The sequence below is a fragment of the Cyprinodon tularosa genome, unplaced genomic scaffold (assembly GCF_016077235.1).
Source record: "Cyprinodon tularosa strain WSP-4 unplaced genomic scaffold, ASM1607723v1 ctg1295, whole genome shotgun sequence".
NCBI lineage: Eukaryota > Metazoa > Chordata > Actinopteri > Cyprinodontiformes > Cyprinodontidae > Cyprinodon > Cyprinodon tularosa.
In genome coordinates this window covers 1-22799 of record NW_024038109.1, presented here as the reverse complement: position 1 = coordinate 22799, position 22799 = coordinate 1, and the positions used below count along the sequence as shown (strand labels likewise).

Below are 22799 nucleotides of genomic sequence, written 5' to 3'. Positions count from 1 at the left end.
AAGACTGGAGAAGACAGAAGGTGAATGCCATTAAACTATTTATTTTACAGCTTTAGTTTGGCTGAAAATATCAGAGAAAACATGGAAAAAGATTGTTTCTAATTTATATGAAACCAGATAAACACATTTTAAAAATCCATGAGGTTTTTATTGCTGCTTGTGCATCAATTGCTTGATTACAATAACTAAAAACATCCACAGCAGAATATAATCCATAAAATCAGTTGTATAAAATAGGTGATAGTTACTTTCAATCATAGCAGGTAAATAGAACATCTACAGAATCAAGAACAAAACTATTAGAATTAGTTCAAAAGAAAATTATACTTTCAAAAATCTTTAAAAAGCAGAAACTTCACACTTCTAGAGGAGAGTCAGATTTCCTTAATACATTATTAAGACAAAGGCTTTTTACCAAGTTAAAGCAGGTTCAAACTGATCAGTAAAAATAACATCAACATCATCAATCCTGTTTATCTTTTTAAACAAACATGTTTCATCATTTAAGGACTTCAATTTACCTGAACTACAGACTCCAGCCTCTAAACTGAGTTCTTTAATGTCCCGTAGTTTAACCCCATAATCCCAGCACCCCCTTTCAAGGTGGCTATTGAAAACGATTTTGTTCATTCCGTTCATTACAGAAAAAGTAATAAATTGTGAATGTAAACAACCTTTTTTGTTAGGGCAACGTTCCTTTTTTTGCCATTTAAATCCAATTTTTATCAGCCCCAAAATAATTAACTCAAATGTTCACATCCACATATTCGTCCAGGACCTGAATATTTACCAGGTTTACAATATAAAACCTTATCTGTTCTAGTTTCTATGTAAACAGAGCTGGCTTTCGTAAAACTTAGCTTGAAAAAGACCATTAACCTGTGAGTTTGTCATGTAATGAGGTGAAGGAGTTTCTAGATGGACATTTTATCATTAGTCAAACATGGAAAATGCTTCTAGTGTTCATTCTTCTGGTGTCTAACTGCTGTGACTGTTAGGGCAGTCACAGCAGTTAGACACTTATTCATCATGCATGAATAAATGTAATCTGAATACTCAAATTACCTTCTCATTTAAAACCTTTGTCACAAATTATTCAGGAGAACAGCTTCTTACCTGTGTGAGTTATCATGTGTTTAGTCATATTACTTTTAAGTGTAAATTTCTTGTCACAAATGGTACAGGAAAAGGCCTTCTCACCCGTGTGAGTTATCATGTGTTTATCAAGATTAGACTTAGAGGTGAAGTGTTTTCCACAGGACAGGCATTGAAAGGGATTGTTAGCTGCATGAATTCTCATGTGAGAAGTCAAATTAAACTTTTGAGTAAAATTCTTGTTACAAATGGTACAAGGAAAGGGCTTCTCACCAGAGTGAGTTTTGATGTGTCTGGTCAAACTATTTTCTTGAGGAAAATTCTTGTTACAAATTGTGCAGGAAAATGGCTTCTCACCTGTATGAATTCTCGTGTGAAAAGTCAATTTACTCTTTTGATTAAATTTCTTGTTACAAATGGTACAGGAAAAGGGTTTCTCTCCTGTATGAATGCTCATGTGTTTATTGAGATCAGACTTAGAGGTGGAGTGTTTTCCACAGGACAGACATTGAAAGGGATTCTTAACTGCATGAATTCTCATGTGAGAAGTCAAATTAAACTTTTGAGTAAAATTCTTGTTACAAATGGTACAGGGAAAGGGCTTCTCACCAGTGTGAATTTTGATGTGTCTGGTCAAACTATTTTCTTGAAGAAAATTCTTGTTACAAATGGTACAGGAAAAGGGCTTCTCATCAGTGTGAAATCTCATGTGAGAAATCAAATTACTCTTGTCAATTAACTTCTTGTTACAAATTTGACAGGAATAAGGTTTCTCACCTGAGTGAATTCGGATGTGTCTATAAAGATTGGATTTCCGAATGAAGCATTTTCCACAGTACAGGCATTTAAAAGGCTTATCACCAATGTGAATTCTCATGTGTGTATGAAGATTATATTTCGTTGTGAACATTTTTCCACAGGTAAGACATTCATAAATCTTCTTACCTGTTTGAGTTCTCAAGTGATCAATTAAATGTTCATTTTTCAGAAAGTTCTCTCCAAATGTTAAACATGGGAAAGATTTCTCTCCTGTATCTTCAATCTTCTGCTTCAGAACAAGCTGCTCTTCCTGCTCACTAATGGGGAGCTCCATGGCTTCCTCTTTTATCCAGGGATGTTCTGGTTCTTTCTGCTCTTCTTTTATCTGCAGAGGTTCTGGTTCCTCTTGGTCCAAACTGGAATTCCTTTTCTGTTCACAGAGCTGCTTGTCAGAGAAATCTTCCACTTTTACAACATAATCCTGAAGGCAGTCTGAAAGACAAAACCAGCAGAAAGAGTTTCTATTGGTGAAAGGACACATCACTTAAATTATCCTTGTGTTGATCCAACTACATAGAAAAAGAATGGAACTACATCTCCCAGCATGCACTGCAGCTCTGAAACCACAATCACAAAAGACCTGTTGTCTGGCAAGGTTTGGACCTCCACTTTTATCATTAAAGCTTCAAAATCTGAATAACTGCAGATTTATAACCATTAAAGCAGGGCTCTCTAACTGGTTCAAGAAACAGCCATGTGGCTGCAGGTTTTCTTTCCAACCAAGCAATAGAACCCCAGACTCCATTCATCTCATGAAGTCATGTCAAGACTGGACTCACCTTCATGAGATTAATAGAGTTTGGTGTGCTATATCTTGGTTGGAAAAAACCCTGAAGGATGAAAATAGAATAATGATAAACCCAAATATTCCTTTTGAACAATTAAAATGCAGAGACGTGTATGACAACAAGATGTCAATCAGAGGCAGAAGGCTGAAGTAAAACAAAGATGTTTTATGGTTTGGATTAACTGAGTGTTGCAGCTGTCCAGACGATCTCCATCTAAAGTTAGTTTTTTCTGTGATATCTCTGTATCTAAGTAACTAACTGATCAAAACTACTTTAAAACATAGCGCTTTCTGTTGCACTTTTCTACTGAGCATTTGTCAGTTTCACACGGTTTTATTTCTGGTAGTAAGGAGTAGCTAGCACTAGCTTAGCATCGCTTGACTCTTTTCCAACTCTTCCTTCTTCCTCTCCTCTCTCCTGTGCTAGTTGTCAGACGTTCAGTTATTCCTCTGCCTCCTTTAGTGATAATGGGATGTGTAATAAGTGTAGTATTTTTGTAGCTTTGGAGGCAAGGGTGTCACTTAGAATCCAGGCTTCAGGCTGTTGAACATCCAGGAGTTAAAGTAGGCCCCCTATGTAGCTGTCCTCTAAAAGTGCCTGAGCAGCCAGGCGATTGGGTAACTGTACGCAGAAAGCATAGTTGTGGATCTCTGCCCACTGGTCACCACCAACCCGTTCACGTTTCTAACTGGTTTTCCCCACTCAGTGACACACCCACTGAGAAGCCCACTCTGGTGATTGGCAGCTCCATAGTCACAAACGTGGCATTAGAGACACCAGGGACTAGGGGTGTAAATAACAATCGTTTTGTATCGATGCATCAATCTAACAGCCCACGTTTCGGTGCATTGATACGTCCGCAAGAGTATCGATTCATGTTTTTTTTTTCCTCTGGTCTATTTTTATCCATTTGCTCCTGGACGTAATTCTCCCTCCCATGCTGCGGTGGCGCTAAACCTATTTTGCCTTTCTACCTCGCTTCCTGGTTATACTCTTACAGCAGTGTGTCGCAGTAAGCTTGTCACAGACATTTTTTTATTTATTCTCAATATTGAAACGTGGTCTGTGCTACACATTTTGGGTCTAGATACGGCCGAGGCGGTGAGGAAGTGGGGACGAGTTTAGTCCGACGACGGAGGGACATGAGGGCCAAAAAGAGCTGAGATCCATGTGGAAAAAGGGTCCCAGCGTTCTCGCGCACCTCACTCTTCTAGCGGGTCAAACTTCAAGAGTTGTTTTTCACAATTTCGATAAAAACAAAACAAGCCGGCCTCCTGTCTGTGGCACTGTCTGCGGTCAGCTACAATTGAGGAGAGGGAGAGGAGCAGCGGAGCGTCTGTGGAGGGGGGGGGACGTCTGGAGCCGAGGTATTGCATTGCACTGATTTTGTGCAGTATTTTTTGATGCGAGGCATTTCAGAATCTATAACGCAGGTGTATTATTCTTTTTCAGTGAATGAGATTTTAATAGGAATAGGTGGACTGCAACGATATTAAAGCTTTCATTGATTTATTTCAAGATGAGTGATAACCAGGAATGGAACCAACTAGATCAAGACCTCGACAAGATTCTAGAAGCCACACTGGCTGGGACAGCCGAGCAGAAAGTTAACACTCTCACAACATTAACCTACAACTTGGCAAGGGAGCGGTTTGGAGTAGAGGAGAAGAAAGTGGGAAGTCAGTCTGTACAGCAGCCTAGCAGAAGGGAAAGAGAAATCAAGCGTATGAGGAGAGAAATCAAGTCACTCTCCAAACAATTCAAAAATGCCCCAACAGAGGAAAGGGAAGGCATCAAGGACCTAACAAGTCAAATCCGGGATCGTTTAAGCAGACTCAGAAAAGCAGAGAGCTTACGAAAGAAAAGGAGGGACAGAGAGAAGAAGCGGGCACAGTTCATTAAAGACCCTTTCCAATTCACTAGAGCACTTCTAGGTGAGGCAAAATCTGGAAAGCTGACCAGCCCGAGAGAGGAAGTGGAGGCATTCCTGGAGGAGACCCACAGTGACAGCTTCAGGAATCAGAACCTGGAAGGTAACCCACCCATCAGCAGCGTAGAGGCCCCAAAAAAGGAACTCAATATCAATGAACCAACATGGAAAGAAGTCCAGGAGGTAGTGAAGAAGGCCAGATCAGGTTCTGCCCCCGGCCCAAGCGGCATACCCTATAAAGCATATAAAAAGTGCCCAATGCTTCTTCGGAGGATGTGGAGGTTGTTCCGAAGAATTTGGAGAAAGGGTACCATTCCATCGTGCTGGAAGAGGGCAGAAGGATTTTTCATACCAAAGGAAGAGAACTCCTTAACCATTGAGCAATTTCGAACAATATCACTGTTAAGTGTGGAAGGTAAAATCTTCTTCTCTGTATTGGCCAAGAGGATGACCTCTTATATGATCGAGAACAAGTATATCAACACAGCTATCCAGAAAGGCGGAATTCCAGGCTTTTCTGGTTGTCTGGAGCACACAGGTGTTCTCACTCAGATGATTCGTGAGGCCAAGTCCAGAAACGGCAACCTTACAGTAGTCTGGCTGGATTTGGCCAATGCCTATGGATCTATCCCTCATGCCTTAAACCATACAGCACTAGACCACTACCACATCCCTCAACACATCAAGGGAATGATCACCAGCTACTTCGGTGGAATCCAGGTGCGATTCAAGGCAGCCCATTTTACAACTCGTTGGCAGAGCCTAGAAAAGGGAATTGTGACTGGCTGCACAATCTCCCCAATCCTTTTTGTCATGGGAATGAATTTGCTGATAACAGCTGCAGCAAAGGAGGCAAAGGGCCCAAAGATGGAGTCAGGCATCCAACAACCTTCAATAAGGGGTTATATGGATGACCTTACAGTGACAACCAGAACCCATGTGGAGCGAGATGGGTGCTAACAGCACTGGACCAAATGGCAACATGGGCTAGACTGAAGTTCAAGCCAAAGAAATCCAGAAGCATGGTGATCAGAAATGGGAAGGTGACCAACAAGTTTAGGCTGTATGTGCAAGAGAAAGTGATCCCGTCGGTGGAGGAAAACCCAATCAAGTGTCTCGGAAAGTGGTTTGACAACTCACTGGCCGACCGAAACAACATGGTCAATACAGAGAAGCAGACAGAGGAATGGTTGAGGAGTATCGAAAAGTCAGGACTTCCAGGGAAATTTAAAGCGTGGCTCTATCAACACGGGCTGCTGCCAAGGCTCACATGGTTACTGACTGTGTATGAAGCCCCAATGACAAGCGTGGAAGGGATGGAGAGGAAAGTCAATAAGTATCTCCGGAAGTGGCTGGGGATTCCTCCAAGCTTCACGTCAGTAGGCCTGTACATAAGATCAGGACAACTTCAACTTCCTCTGACATCCGTGGTGGAGGAGTTTAAAGTTGCTAAGTGCAGAGTCGTCATGACCTACAGAGACTCCCCCGATGATCAAGTCAGACAAGCAGGGATCGTCACGAGATCCGGCCGAGGTGGGGGTGGGGAGCTGAGGTAACGGTCACACAGACGGAAAGCATGCTGAAGATCCGTGACATCATTGGGGCACCATGCACAGGAAGACAGGGTCTTGGAACATCCCATTTCCAACAGTGGAGCAAGGCAGGAAGTAGGGAAAGAAAAGTGATGATTCAGGAGGAGGTTAGAAGTTTGGAGGAGGAAGGGCGAAGGTCAAAGGCTGTGGCACTATCTTCCCAAGGAGCCTGGACCAAGTGGGACCTCCCCAAGCGTAAGATCACTTGGGCAGAGCTTTGGAGGCTGGAGCCATTTCGTATCTCCTTCTTACTGCGATCAGTGTATGACACACTCCCGACCCCAGCAAATTTGCACAGGTGGGGGCTATCTGAGAGCCCCCTGTGCAAGCTCTGCGGGGAGAAAGGGACCATGGCGCATATCCTGTCTGGGTGTAAAATTGCACTTGCCCAAGGAAGATACAGGTGGCGCCATGACAAGGTGCTCATGACACTTGCCAACACCCTAGAGCAGGAGAGGAAGAAGAAACGGCAGAAACATCCAAAGTCAACATCAATCCAGTTCGTAAGGGAAGGGGAAAAGCCACCAACTGCAGTTACAGCAAAATCTAGTCTACTGCAAAAGGCCCAATCCTGGGAAATAAAGGTTGACCTGGGCGGAAGGTTGAAGTTCCCACAGTTTGTCCAGACATCCCTGAGGCCAGATGTGGTACTGTGGTCAGAAGAAGCGAAGAAGATCATGCTTATTGAACTGACTGTCCCATGGGAAGAGGGGTGTGAACAGGCCTTTGAAAGGAAAAGTGGAAAGTATCAAGACCTTCTGAATGAATGCAGAGAGAAGGGATGGCAGTCATGGTTGTTCCCAGTCGAGGTCGGTTGTCGAGGGTTCCCGGCCCAGTCTGTATGGAGAATGTTCACAGCCATTGGATTGGGAGGGAGGGAAAGAAAGGTTGCAGCTCGCAGGATGGGGGAGGCAGCGGAAAAAGCCTCATGCTGGTTATGGAGTAGGAGGGAGGAGGTTAGCTGGAAGCCAGGAGGAGGAGATGGGCAGTGACTTGGCCACCACTGCCGACCCACCACCGGGAGGCTGTAGTGGTTCAGGGTCGAAACAGCCAGTGAACGGTGGATGCCACCTGATGACATTGATTCCTCCTGGCCAAGGCTACATTCACTCAGGGTGAATGAAAGAGAAGCATCTTCGGATGTATATGTATTATGCCAATACAAAATTAAATGTAACAATCACCATAATTCTTAATTCACACACACAAACAAATGACGGTGATTTAAAGCTCAGCCATGTCCTTGTTGCGGGCAAGGAAAACCGGCATGTTAACCTTATGCTGTTTGAGAGGATCTGAGAGGGATGACAACATTTCAAGCGACACTGAAAACCCTCTGGGACGGTGCGCTCGGAGGAGCGACCGGAATGCAGGTTTCTCCACAGTGGAAAATGGCACCATTTCTTCAACCCGGTACCGTGTAACCACGGCTGTTTATGTCCGTCACTGTCTCTGCTGTACTTAGCGACTCGAGCAAAGGCTTCGCCGACTCCAAGCTGTCGGCTGGCACCGACATGAGCCGCCCCACGACTCTGTGTGGCAGGAGGCGGCGGTAGCCGCATCGTAACAGCTCGGAGCTAGCTAGATGAGCCCTTAAATTTGTTGTGTTTCCATGTTTTACTTGAACCGTTTTGCCGCAGATTTTTCAAACTGCTTTATTTAAATTGTCAGGCTCCCCCTTTTCCTTTGGATGAAAACCAAAATGCTCCCAAAGGAGTGAAGTAACATTTGGTTTTGATATCAGTGCAGCTGCCATTGTTTCCTTCTCAACTGTTTTCCCAAGATGCGGTGATGGCGGTGGCTGGTTTTGTAGCGCGGTGAGCTTCTTGATATCGCCATATTTCATTGGTGCGGTTATTGTGACAGCCCTAGTGTTCAGTTAACTTACCTTTTAGAGTAAGTTACAAATAGAGGCTTCTCATCGGTGTGAATGCTCATGTGTTCATTAGGGCCAGATTTTAAGATAAAGGTTTTTCCCAAAGACAAACATTCAAACAGCTTCTCACCAGTATGATCTCTTGTGTGTTTGGTCAAATTACTTTCTACAGTAAACCTTTTGTTAACAAATAGTACAGGGAAATAGTTTCTCACCTGTATGAAGTCTGATGTGTGCAACAAGAATTAATTTCTGAGAGAAGCTTTTTCAACAGGACAGACATTCATTATCTTCTCACCTGAGAGAGTGCTCGTGTGATCCATGAAATGTTCTTTTTTTGGAAAGATTTCTCCAAATGTCAAACCTTGGAAAGGTTCCTCCATTCGGTCTTCGGTCTCCTGCTTCAGAACAAGCTGCTCTTCATGCTGAATTATGAGGAGCTCCATGGTTTCCTCTTTAGTCCAGAGATGTTCTGGTTCTTGCTGCTCTTCTTTTATCTGCAGAGCTTCTGGTTCCTCTTGGTCCAAACTGGAATTCCTCTCCTGTCCACAGAGCTGCTGGTCAGAGAAATCCTCCTCTTTTCCAACATAATCCTGCAGGCGGTCTGGAAAAACCAACACAGCACACAAACCAAACCTTAGTTTTCCAAACATTTCAATTATTGATGTTTTACTGCCATCTGAAGTGTTAGAACATCCTGTGGGATGACCATCTATCCTTGATTTCGATTTAGACAACCAGTTTAAAATAACTAAACCTACTTATTCAAACCAAATATCTCTCTTAACCTTCTTGGAATAAATTCCATCTTGTTTTACATTCATTGGCAAAATAAGCATCTGTACGTCTGTTTCTATCATAACATCAAAACAAATGTCTCTACACGATCATTTGATGAGATATTATTAGGAGCGACCATCAAAAAAGGACAATTTTGGGACTTTTCATTTAAAATCATGACAGGGACAGGATACTGCATCATCCAGAGACTTTTGATAAATGCAGTTTGACTGTTGTCAACTACTGGACACCTTTAGCTATCACGTGAGGCGACCACCTCAAAACTTTGAAAACTAGTCTTTAAATGTAGATCTACGTTCTGATAATCAGTTTGATAGTGTAACGTCATGAGAAGTAGCTAGCTTGGTTTCTGTAGCTAAATATTAGGTTGTAAGTGAACAAGTGCTGCAACTAACGATTATTTTAAAAATCGATGAATTGCCCGATTATTTTTTCGATTAATCAATGAATCTGACAAAAAATATTTTGTATAGTAACCTCTTTATTCCAAAATAAACATTTTAGACAGAACAAACAAGCACACAAGTACAGGTTGCTCATTAATTGTACTGGTGCAATATAAAAAATAAATGTTTGTGTTAAAACTACGCAAACTTACATGAGAAATGTAGCTGTACATCCACAAAATATCAAAATATATACTTTGTTTCATAAACTCAAAAAAAGACAGGCATTTTTGTTTTTAAACCCCCTAAGGGGCTCAAACAATAGGTCCCCCCATTTCAACAAATGAGGTTTTTTTTTAGACTAGAAGAGTTCTGCCTTTTAAGACAGGAAAGTATAGCAGTTAAAGTTGCTACTTGAGAAAATACTTAACCATAGAGATAAAAATAGCCCTGTGATTCAAATTATAAATTGTATTTGGAATAAAAATGAGAGAACTAGGGGTGCTAAAAAACACATCCTCCAAAGACAGATATTTACATGGTTTATATAATGTGACATATTAGGGCTGGGCGATATAGAAAAAAGGCTTATCGATTAAAAAAAAGCACATTGATCGATAATGTTGAGGGTTTTATCCGGTAGCAGCAGATTTAACCTACGTAACAAAGATGAGCGGAGTTTCACAGTTTTCTTATTTTATTAATATCACAGAGTTGAACTTAAACATGGCTTCTCCCTATTCACGCCCGAGCCGAACTGCCCGTCTTGCGTGCTTACATCACACGTCTTATCCCATACAAGTGATTGATTGGCTGAACCTATCAAAATTCCCTATCAAAATAAGAGCGTCACATATTAACATTTAACAGATATCGATAATTATTGAAAAAATTTGAAACCATATTTTATGTGCAGTTCTGCCTGGACATTTTTATGACTTCTAATTAAATCTTTATTTAACCAACTTTTTTAACCATAACAGAATTGTTTTGAAGAAAAATAAATTAAGAAACCTGAGTTATGTTATTAAATACTGACAAAGAATAAACTAAAGTGACCAGAAAAGTGACCAAAATAAATATAACAAATAAATAAATGGACGCACCCCCACCCCACCCGCATTCTTCCTGCACAGTAATAACGTGCTTTAACCTGTTATTACTTTGAAGTTTCTGGCCCCTCAGCATTTTTCTCTCGATTGTTAGAACTACATGGGAAACTTCCCAGAGCTGAAAATGTATTTATATTATCCCGAAATTCTCGAAGATTCCTCGGAGGCAATGCAGAACCGCGCCTGGGATTACACAGCTTGTACTCCTGCGGGTGTGAGCGGCTGAGATGATAAAAAAAGGTTGGTTGTGTTACCAGACTTCGTTTTCACTGGTTCCCGACACATTTTCCAGATGACTGTGGTTTGTTTTTTGTCCGACTTGCCATAACCGAAATACTGCCAAACTGGCAAACTACAAAAACCCTTCTTTGGAACAATTTCCTCCGCCTCTCCTTGCTTCGACATCTTTATGTGCTCTGTGTTGTGGTTTGAGAGGGCGGCGCTTGGTGATGGCGTGCAGGCTATTTTAATTATTGTGATCAATTTGCGCCGGTCTGCTCTTCTGGCGGTCGGGTGTGGGGCGGCTTTTCTGCTCTTGGGTCAGTTCTGTGCACGGTGTGTTGCGTTGCGCGCTGTTGCTGTCTGTCTTGGTGGGGTGGGGCCGCGCTTTTGGCCTGGGAAGCCGTTTGGGGGGGTTCCGCGGCGCTTGCGGCTGCGTCGCGGGGGCGGGGCGTGTTTCGGCGCTCTGTGGGGCCGGGGCGTTTCGGTCGGTGCCGTGGGGGGGCCGGTGTTCTCTGCCCGGCCCTACTTCAGGGTGGCTGGCTGCCGGCGGAGCCCGCGGACTCACCTCCGCGGCTCCCCGGGGCGCCGGCATGGCGGTGGCTGGGGGCTTCTTGGGGGCTGTCTCTCCTCCTCCCTTGGTGGGGGTCCGATTTCCGGGGCTGGCCCCTCCTTGGTGCCTTCGCTCTTGAGGTCCCTTTGGGCGCCTGGGGCTTTGGGTCTCCTGGCGCTGGACTCAGTGCTCTGGGGGGGGTGCCTCTCCAGCTCTCCACAACCACTATTGAGCTTTTTTTCTATGGATAAACTTTACATGCACAAGTGCACCCTCACAAACAACTACAGGTGCTTGGCTCCAGGTACTTAGAGATTCACTTCCATACAGAAACCCCACATACATATCTTCAGGTAACACAGAGTACATGTCAGACTTAATATTACTTTAGCGATAGTTTCAAGGTGTTGATTTATTATTTATTATCAGCGACAAAGTTGCTGAGTTGGCAACACTGCACCTGCGGCGCTGGCTCGCTCTGCCGTATTTTTTTTCTTCTTCCCCCGTTTCAGTCAAGTGGCAGTGATGACCATAGATATCCATAATAAAGGCCTTTATTATGGATATCTATGGTGATGACGACGGTGGCAGATGACGCATTAAGCTCTAAAACCTACAGGAAGTCGGCCATTTTGGGTCAAATGCCGATTTTTTGCAATTTTTCAATTTTGTTCACGTCGAATTTTAATTATCTCCTCCAAGAATATTTGACTTCAAACTTGGTGTGTTTACAGATAAGACATATGAGATAAAAGAATTATTTACTTTTTGAGGAATTTGAAATGGAATAACTTTTACAAAAAAAAAAAAAAAAAATCCTACCAACTTTGACAGAAATGAGGCCCTTTGGTTGCTTTACAATACTGGCTGGTGAAATGATGACATCATCAAAGCCCCACCCCCTGAGGGAAGGAAGTCACTTTTTTTTAAAAAAATCAGGCCCAAATCATGATTAGTCCAAGAATCGTGAAACTTTTTACACATTTCTATTTTGTCAGCCCCTAAAAAGAAACCTCTTGGAGCCATGGTCTAAACCCTACAGGAGATCGGCCATTTTGAATTGTTTTTTACCCTGTTGAAAAAGGATTGATCCGTTTAAATAAATAAATAAATCAGCCTTTTATTTAATTGAGTTGAAAGTTTCAAACTGGGTTCCTTTCAGAGCTTTTTGTAAGTTGGTTAAAATGGCAAAGCCCTTCTTTAAAGTCCGTCACTCTGATTTTGCAAAAGTTTGCGTTCTTAGGCAATCTTTGGCCATGTGAACAGAAAATCATTCAGCCCTGAGCAATGCTCTTTCCAAGGATTATAAAATTTGGCACACATCTACAAACGCCCAGTAGCTACAAAAAGTTGAATTGGAGCCATGGTCTAACCCCAACAGCAAGTCGGCCATTTTGAATCAAACAAGAGAATAATTTGCTAAAAATATTTCAAAAAAAAAAAAATTCAGCCACTTGCCCAAAAGAGCTAGGATTAAATAATACATTCATTTAATTGCTGCTTTTTTGGTGGTAAACATAACACAGCTCTTCTTAAAAGTCTGTCACTCTGATTTTTTCAAAAGTTTGTGTTCACAGGAAATTGCTGTTTTTCAAAAAGTTTTCAAACAATCCAAGCCAAAGCTATACCAGTTATTTATCTTTTGAGATCACTCAATATTCCCAAGTTTGGTATGAATCTCTTGATATTTGAGCATCTTATGGGGACTTCCAACTAGCCTGACGTAGTCCTACTCAATTCTAGTCAGAATATGAGTCTGATACTGCTCCATAGAGCTGTGATTATGGGGCGTGTTTTGAACAAACAAGGGAAAAAAAATGCCTCTGCACTCAATTGGATAGACCTGCAACCAATAAGAGCAACGGAGTGCGTGACGTATGTTAAGTGATACATAGTTGTTGTCAACAAAAATCAAAGCGTGCAGTTGCACGCCTATAATAAGAAGATGAGCCTTGATCGCATTTCTCTGTTCCTCTTTTAAAATTAATTTGCTGTCAATATCTTCTAGAACAGACCTAATAGCAGAATCTACACACCTCAACTCTCCAGCGGCAGCCATTGTTGTTGTCACCCAAGCGCGCTTTGGTCACGTGGTTGATTAAGTTACTGTTGATCATCTGTCCATCATCGTATAAAGCCCGCCCTGACAATTTGATTGGCCCACCAGATATTGTGCTAACATACTCGCGCTACTATTGAACAATGCCAGACCGAATTTCCCGACCTCAAACGTTGTGGGCGGGACTAAGTTCAGAATGGCACCCAGGCTAGATGGTTTTCAGGTTTACAAATTTTTCTTTCTTTGAACTATTTAGTAAAGAAACCACAAAAAAAAAAAATTCTAGTATGTATATATATATATATATTGCAAAAATGTCCACAGCTGCATATTTATTATACATATGCATATAATTATGCATATATTACCGTATTTTCACGACCATAAGGCGCACCGTACTAAAAGGCGCAGTCTCAGTTATGTGTGCCATTTCTGTATTTAACACACACATACTATAGGGCGCGTTTTTTATATATAGGTACATGTCCTCTACTACCTTTAAATACCTCTACTGCGTATTTAAAAATACAGCGGGGGCAAAACTGAGTATGACTGTGCTTTATTCATGTATTTATTACAAAGTATTAATCAAAACCTGGGAGCTGGCCGTGAGACAGACACATCGCAGATGACACAGCGCTGTGATCACTCCTAAATTAAATTAAACTCCTGAAACCTGCCGACGGAATATGTTCGCTTTTATTACCGGTATCCTGGTGCCTGCAGTTTAAATTATTTAGATGAAAAACACCTGCCAGCCACCGCGGTGAACCCGCAGGCTGCCCAGCCTAGAGGCTGCTGTTGAAGGGATTTCTACTGTCGGCGCACCGCTGGTATGTGGGGGTCTGAGCGCCTCCGACAGAAATAGATAATCTGGATGAACTGACTGCAATTATGAAGTTTTCAGGTGGACTTTCTCACTTAAAAACATATTAAAACTACTTTATTCCCACTGATCACAGCAAATATAGCTGCAAGATTTAGATTATTTAGATGAAAAAACACCTGCCAGCCACCGCGGTGAAACCGGAGGAGACCCGGCCCAGAGGCTGCTGTTGAATTAAGTTTTCATGTAGAAAAATAGAGCGGGAGCAAAACTGAGTATGATTGTGCTTTATTCATGTATTTATTACAAAGTATTAATCGAACCCATCAAAGTCATCATCCTCTGTTTCTGAATTAAACAGCTGCGCTAAATCAGACATGCCAATTTCCCCTTCTTCGCTGTCAGAGTCACTTTCCGTGCCGGGCGGCTCCTCAGAAATGATGCCGGCACTTTCATCATCTCCTCATCCATCCAGCCTTTTTCATTTGCCGTAATATCATTTGTCATCAGAGCGATGTGTCTGTCTCTGATTGGTTGACGCGGCGCGTCCAGCAGCAAAACTTCAATTTTTCCATCTCGAGCAGCAGCAGCGCGTTGGCAGATGCTTAAACGCTCCCGACGCGCAGCGCCTGCTGCTCAAAACGCGCTGCGGGACCTTTTGCTGCACCTATACGCGCGTCAATCATTGACTTTGCATGTAAACTCGCTGCTTCTGCTGCACCTGCTGGGTCCGGTTCACACCGATGTTGAGCGGTTGAACAGCGAGCACAGCTTAATTTGTTTCCCCATGTTTTTCACATCAGCTGTGAGATGGGCACGCATGGAGTCACAGATTAACAGCGATGGTGATGAGTGGAAAAAAAACACCTGGTCTCCTTACATTCAGCCACTCTTTCATCATCTCCTCAATGACATGGTCTCAAAAGTCGCAGTTACAACACACATAGGGCGCACCACACATTTTGAGGGGGAAAAAAAGACGTTTAAGTGCGCATTATAGTCGTGAAAATACGGTAATTATACATTACTCAGATGCATGTATTTATAATTGAAAGAACCCTGTGCAGAATAGTGTTAATTTCGTTAACGAAAACTAAACGAAAATATTTTCGTCAACGCACATTTTTCACCGAACGAAAACTAGACGAGACGAGACGAAAATCCCCACTAATGAACAATAACTGGGAGTAAATCAGAAATAATTTTCGTGGACTAATAAAGACGAGACGAAAATGCAGTTCGGTAAATAAAGACTGGGCTAAAATCTATGGACATTTTAGTTCACGAACAAAGAAGAGACGAAAATTATACAGGTGCTGGTCATAAAATTAGAATATCATGAAAAAGTAGATTGATTTCAGTAATTCCATTTAAAAAGTGAAACTTGTATATTATATTCATACATTACATACAAACTCATATATTTCAGATGTTTATTTTGTTTAATTTTGATGATTACAAATGACAACAAATGAAAATCTCAAATTCATCATATCAGAAAATTAGAATATTACTGAAGACCAATAAAAACAAAGGATTTATAGAAATGTTGGCCAACTGAAAAGTATGAACATGAAAAGTATGAGCATGTACAGCACTCAGTATTTAGTTGGGCCTCCTTTGGCCTGTATTACTGCAGCAATGCGGCGTGGCATGGAGTCGATCAGTCTGTGGCACTGCTCAGGTGTTATGATAGCCCAGGTTGCTCTAATAGTGGCTTTTAGCTCTTCTGAATTGTTGGGTCTGGTGTATTGCATCTTCTTCTTCACAATACCCCATAGATTTTCTATGGGGTTAAGGTCAGGAGAGTTTGCTGGCCAATTAAGAACAGGGATACCATGGTCCTTCAACCAGGTACTGGTAGCTTTGGCACTGTGTGCAGGTGCCAAGTCCTGTTGGAAAATGAAATCTGCATCTCCAAAAAGTTGGTCAGCTGCAGGAAGCATGAAGTGCTCTAAAACTTCCTGGTATGTGGCTGCGTTGACCCTGGACCTCAGAAAACACAATGGACCAACACCAGCAGATGACATGGCACCCCAAACCATCACTGACTGTGGAAACTTTACACTGGACTTCAAGCAACGTGGATGAAGTGCCTCTCTTCTTTTCCTCCAGACTCTGGGACCTTGATTTCCAAAGGAAATGCAAAATTTACTTTCATCAGAGAACATGACTTTGGACCACTCACCAGCAGTCCAGTCCTGTTTCTCTTTAGCACAGGCAAGACGCTTCTGACGCTGTCTGTGGTTCAAGAGTGGCTTGACACAAGGAATGCGACAGCAGAAACCCATGTCTTTCATACGTCTGTGTGTGGTGGTTCTTGAAGCACTCACTCCAGCTGCAGTCCACTCTTTGTGAATCTCCCCCACATTTTTGAATGGGTTTTGTTTCACAATCCTCTCCAGGGTGCGGTTATCTCTCTTGCTTGTACACTTTTTTCGACCACATCTTTTCCTTCCCTTCGCCTCTCTATTAATGTGCTTGGACACTGAGCTCTGTGAACAGCCAGCCTCTTTAGCGATGACCTTTTGTGTCTTGCCCTCCTTGTGCAAGGTGTCGATGGTCGTCTTTTGGACAACTGTCAAGTCAGCAGTCTTCCCCATGATTGTGTAGCCTATAGAACTAGACTGAAAGACCATTTAAAGGCTTTTGCAGGTGGTTTGAGTTAATTAGCTGATTAGAGTGTGGCACCAGGGGCCATCAATTTTGAACCTTTTCACAATATTCTAATTTTCTGATATGATGAATTTGAGATTTTCTTTTGTTGTCATTTGTAATCATCAAAATTAAACAAAATAAACATCTGAAATATATGAGTTTGTATGTAATGTATGAATATAATATACAAGTTTCACTTTTTAAATGGAATTACTGAAATCAATCTACTTTTTCATGATATTCTAATTTTATGACCAGCACCTGTATATTATTATTTAATGTTTTTTTTCAAATCCTGTCTCGTCTCCTCCTCCGCCTCCTCCTCGTCAGCTCCCACACACCCACTTTCAAACCTGGAGCGGGCGGCACAGAGTAGCCTACTCCGGGACTCGGGAGAAAGAGGAGACGTGATCTATGGACACATTTTCACTTCATTGAAGTGGAGAAAAAAACCAAATGCTTGACTTTAGTGGAAGGGAAGGAATGTGGCCACATGGTAGCTGGAAAAAAACACAACAAACCTGAAGAGACACGTCGCAGTTCACCACAAAGACATTACGGTAAGTTAACAGAAAGATTGGTGGTGATTGTTTATAATGTAACATTAAATCAACGGCTATAATGTCCCAATGATAAACTAACTCATGTTGGCTAACTTTCATAGCATTTAGTATCCAGGCTGGCTACGTTACGTTATGTGAAGTTAAATTTATGCTAACTTAGATACACTATATTGCCAAAAGTATTTGCTCACCCATCCAAATTATTGGAATCAGGTGTTCCAATCACTTCCATGGCCACAGGTGTATAAATTCAAGCACCTAGGCATGCAGACTGTTTTTACAAACATTTGTGAAAGAATGGGTCGCTCTCAGGAGCTCAGTGAATTCCAGCGTGGAACTGTGATAGGATGCCACCTGTGCAACAAATCCAGTCGTGAAATTTCCTCGCTAAATATTCCACAGTCAACTGTCAGCTGTATTATAAGAAAATGGAAGTGTTTGGGAACGACAGCAACTCAGCCACGAAGTGGTAGGCCACGTAAACTGACGGAGCGGGGTCAGCGGATGCTGAAGCGCATAGTGCGAAGAGGTCGCCAACTTTCTGCAGAGTCAATCACTACAGACCTCCAAACTTCATGTGGCCTTCAGATTAGCTCAAGAACAGTGCGCAGAGAGCTTCATGGAATGGGTTTCCATGGTCGAGCAGCTGCATCCAAGCCATACATCACCAAGTGCAATGCAAAGCGTCGGATGCGGTGGTGTAAAGCACGCCGCCACTGGACTCTAGAGCAGTGGAGACGCGTTCTCTGGAGTGACGAATCGCGCTTCTCCATCTGGCAATCTGATGGACGGGTCTGGGTTTGGCGGTTGCCAGGAGAACGGTACTTGTCTGACTGCATTGTGCCAAGTGTAAAGTTTGGTGGAGGGGGGATTATGGTGTGGGGTTGTTTTTCAGGAGCTGGGCTTGGCCCCTTAGTTCCAGTGAAAGGAACTCTGAATGCTTCAGCATACCAAGACATTTTGGACAATTCCATGCTCCCAACTTTGTGGGAACAGTTTGGAGCTGGCCCCTTCCTCTTCCAACATGACTGTGCACCAGTGCACAAAGCAAGGTCCATAAAGACATGGATGACAGAGTCTGGTGTGGATGAACTTGACTGGCCTGCACAGAGTCCTGACCTCAACCCGATAGAACACCTTTGGGATGAATTAGAGCGGAGACTGAGAGCCAGGCCTTCTCGTCCAACATCAGTGTGCGACCTCACAAATGCGCTTCTGGAAGAATGATCAAAAATTCCCATAAACACACTCCTAAACCTTGTGGACAGCCTTCCCAGAAGAGTTGAAGCTGTTCTAGCTGCAAAGGGTGGACCGACGTCATATTGAACCCTATGGATTAGGAACGGGATGTCACTTAAGCTCATATGTGAGTCAAGGCAGGTGAGCAAATACTTTTGCCAATATAGTGTATGTTATACTGGCCGGGTAACTATGGTTTCCGTTAAATTGCAAGTTTGATTAAAGCAGACGGACGCTTTAGGTAATCTAGGAGCTGCAAGTGAACAATAGTTAACACAAAACACCTCGGCAGCTACACATGTATGCTAAATGCTAAAACGAACTGAAACTATTTATCAGGATAAGACAAAATAAAAATAATATGCCACACATAATTCAGAACAACTTTAACCTAGATTTTCATATACAAAATAGTCATTGCTAGGGGAACCACTGCAGGGATGTCTTTATTTGGTGACATAAAATGCTGCTCTGTTTATCTGCACATTACTATTACAAGGACATTTGATTTGAATTGGCATCAATATTAATACAACCAAAATGCTTGCACACCTAAAAATGTCTGCAATTTATTCCTGCATAAAATGATAGTTAGGTTGTTTGTATGAGTTTGAAATGGATTATCAAATGTAGTTTCTACAGAGACTTAGTTTTTGTTAAGGAAAAAAAAGAGACCTATATGCTACTTATACACTTGGAATTATGCTGTGCATCTATCCTGACATTGTATTGATTTCTGTTCCAGATTAAAGATACACCACCACCAACAACAACAACCTACCAGCCACCCAGAAACAATGACAGGCCAGCTATAGCTGGAAGGAAATCACTTTGTTGTATCAGTTGGAGTTCTTTTTTTTTTTTTTTTTTTAACAACATTGACCTCAAATCTATTTATCTTATTATTCTATGTGAACTAGCTTTAAACAACCAGCACTTGTGTTAAGTTCGTAAGACACTTTATTTTATTTATTTGTTTCCTTTGTCAGGTGTGTTTTATTTGTTTTAATGCAAGCATTTGTGTTTGTGTCTTTGAACCTAAACAATGTTCAAAATAAATATGCAAATATTATCAGAACAACTTCCATGTCTGCATGTGTTTCTTAAAATTGTGTTTGTTTTTTATCAAAAAGATGAGAGAAAATGTTGAAATGTGAAATAATTTCAGGAAATGTTAAATATTATCTGCTGACAAAAAAGTAAAAGGTTAAAATTATGTCCTGACTAAAACTAAACTAATAAAATTATGTTTTCTTGGACTAAAATAAAGACTAAAATGCTCGACTTATAGTCGACTAAAACTAGACTAAATAAAAATGTGATGATGTCAACTAAATGTGATAAAAACTAATAAACGATGCTGAAACTGGACTAAAACTAAATTTAAAAATGGCTGCTAAAATTAACACTAGTGCAGAACAGTATTTGTTTTTTTTTTATATATATTTGTTCATACCGTTTTGTGTTTTACTTTTTCTTCTTCTTTACAGCCATTTGTTCAGCTGTGGCTGTTTTTATTGATTAACAAATAAAATTTGATTAGATATATATTTTAACTCTGTCACTTATTCTATTATCTTTATAAACTTTATAAACTGATCTGTAATGTGTTGCTGCTGTAACTCCACTATTTCCCCACAGTGGGCCAACAAAGGGAGTTTCTATTCTATGTAGTGTATATCTGCTGTTTATTTAGTAATGTCTTCCAAAGCTCTGATGCCTTCATGAAGTTCTCCCTCCAGCCCTGATGTCAACAGTCTGTTGATTTAAACTAAACTCCGCTGCAGTGCTGAGGCATCCTTCTACTGTTCTGCTTAAAGCAGCAGGTTAGGGCAGCAGGATGACCTCCCCAAGATGGCGCCGGTAATTTCTGCGCCGCGGCAGTCATGCGGGGTCTACTCTTAATATTATCTCTATGGTAGAGACGGCTTCCTCCGATTGCAGTGAACTAGGAGCGAAGAAGAGGTTTAACCGGAGCAAATGACTGACTTAACCGCAGTCATTAAAACCCAATGCTGGAAGTGAACGAGCTGACCGTAGTAAGATGGCCGCTGACCGTAGGTTAGCTTTAGCTCAGCATCTTGGTCTCTTCTAAGCAGTTTTCCAATCAGATGAGGCTAAAATCCACAGTGTGCATCATCAGGGAATCGTTTCTATCAGGTGTTTCCTACCTATCCGGTGTAAGATGATCTGGGGGATCCTGGTGAAATCCAGCAGTAGATGTTGATCGTCCATCTTTTCCTCCGAATTGACCAAACTCCCTTTAAACTCCGTGAATGTTTCTTCAGCAGGAGTTAACTGCTCGGTGATAAACTCTCCTTGAAGCTGGACTGAAGACATTCTCACTGCAAACACTCCCAGATTATCAGCCTCTCTACAATGACTCCACACACAAGCTAAGCTATTGCTGCTAATGCTACCCGATCCCTACCAGCAGCTCAGTGCGCATGCGCACCTACATCTACATCCGGGTCACCCTCGATTTTATTTTGAAAATATACCTAAATTACGTCACTTCCCCCTAGGAACAAAGCAGTAGGCTCCATAGATCATAGATATCCATAATAAAGGCTAGGGCTCTGTTCGAAAACCTAGGACGGGTCCTCCAAGGACGCGGTCTACCTAGACTGGATCCTTCGAAGTCCTTGAAAATAAGGAGACCGGAAGAGTTTGGGCTGTAAATTCGACCAGGTCTACCCTTCGCCTGGTTTTACTGCCGTATGCTCTGTTGCTTAGCAACCGTGAACGTTGACACACAAAGCAGGAAAAGAATGAATACAGAAGTTTTCAAAACTGTTTATTTATTTATTTTTTATTGTGAAGTGAACAAAGACTACACTCACAAGAATCCAGAGTGGAATAAATGTTCCAACCACGGGGAGCAGGAACAAATAAAATCAAATTTAATGATAGAAACCTTAGTCAGTTAAATAACATGCTGCTGTCATTCTGCACATCTCTGATGTTGCTGCTATTTTCAAATATCCATCACTGTAAAAATGTCCATAGCTGCATATTGGTTATTTATTCCCCAGTTTTATATTGTTAAAACACTTTACAGTATTTTATTGTTTATATTTTAACTCTTCCCTATTATGTTATTCTTATACATTTTTCTAAGGTCCACATTTGTGTGACCATTTTCAATAATCTTTCTGCTGCTGTAAATTTGCCCATTGTGGGAAAATAAAGAGATTTCATATTCTATTCTATAAAAGGGGTAGAAAGATATAAGTAAATCTAAACAATATATGTATAAAAAATATGTCTGCAAAATCTCTAATATTCAACAACAAAAAATAGGAAGTTAAGCATATTGTGCAAAATAGCAATAAAAAGATAAAAATCATATCAGATTCATAGTCCCCACCCTGCAAATATATTAGAATCTGTCCTTAAATTCCAGCCAAACTCATTTACACAGTAACAGATTAAAACCTTTAGATAAATCAAACATTACCGCCACATATCTGACTCAATAACCATTAAAACAACTATTTTCATTCATTTCAGACGGAACTATTCACAGAGTTGTATTATATTAAACCGAACTTCCAATTTTCACCACTGTTCGGCGCCAAGTAACCCTTCCTCTGATCACGGCTTGCTTGGTCTCGCAATGAATCCTGGGATATCCAAGAATACCGAGGATACATCGGACCCGTCCTTCAAATCGGGCAAAAAGAAGGACGCATTTTAAGGCCGCATAACGAGGACTCTTGGAATCCGACCAGACCTCGGCGCCGCGCTATGACGTAATCGGCCTTCGAATCTGGTCTTCTAAGGATGCGTCCTAGGTTTTCGAACAGAGCCTAGATGTCTTACGGCGGAGTCTCAAACGTCATCACCGGCGGCCATCTTGCCTCAGGCAGGCTTTCTGGTGTGCTCTGTGGTACCTAATGTAAGGTGAGTGATCAGCACGAACACAAATACTCTTATCTCACTGAATTCTTGACGGATTTACAAACAGTTTGGTTTCTTACAAACATTATGAACGTGGCTATTATTCTTGATGCTTGAACATGTCGAAATTGCAGATTTTCTTGTCGAAAAATGACTTAATCGTGCAGCATAGTTGTGCATCACGGCTACTTGTGCAAGTTATCAAGGCTGAGACTATTAGTCAATTATATAGGTTTTACTGACACTGTCGCATTTTCTTGACTTTGTTCTTCTCCTTCCATTTCGATTAGTAGGATGTTTTCTTCATCCACGGATCAATAAAGATGACTAAGGTTTCCTTTGAATTAAAGTGTATTTATTTTTCTTCATGTAAAGTAGAT

General features: G+C 41.6%; 1 protein-coding gene across 1 annotated transcript; it reads right to left on the bottom strand.

Moving 5' to 3' along the window:
* Positions 1 to 364: 364 nt before the first annotated feature.
* Positions 365 to 8812, bottom strand: LOC119777968 (gastrula zinc finger protein XlCGF57.1-like). The gene is made up of 2 exons (XM_038276969.1): positions 8399 to 8812; positions 365 to 2346 (listed from the first exon to the last, which is right to left on the bottom strand). The coding sequence occupies exons 1-2, from the start codon at positions 8751 to 8753 to the stop codon at positions 1097 to 1099; spliced, it is 1605 nt and encodes a 534-aa protein (XP_038132897.1). The 5' UTR covers positions 8754 to 8812; the 3' UTR covers positions 365 to 1096.
* Between the last annotated feature and the right edge of the window lie 13987 nt (positions 8813 to 22799).

What these genes read in the sequence shown, in the direction of transcription:
- LOC119777968 (XM_038276969.1), bottom strand. Translation starts at nt 8,753, where the DNA reads ATGTTTGGAAAACTAAGGTTTGGTTTGTGTGCTGTGTTGGTTTTTCCA. An exon ending in TCACACGAGCACTCTCTCAG is followed by an intron (nt 2,347 to 8,398) that starts GTGAGAAGATAA and finishes TTTGTCTTTCAG; the next exon opens with ACTGCCTTCAGGATTATGTT.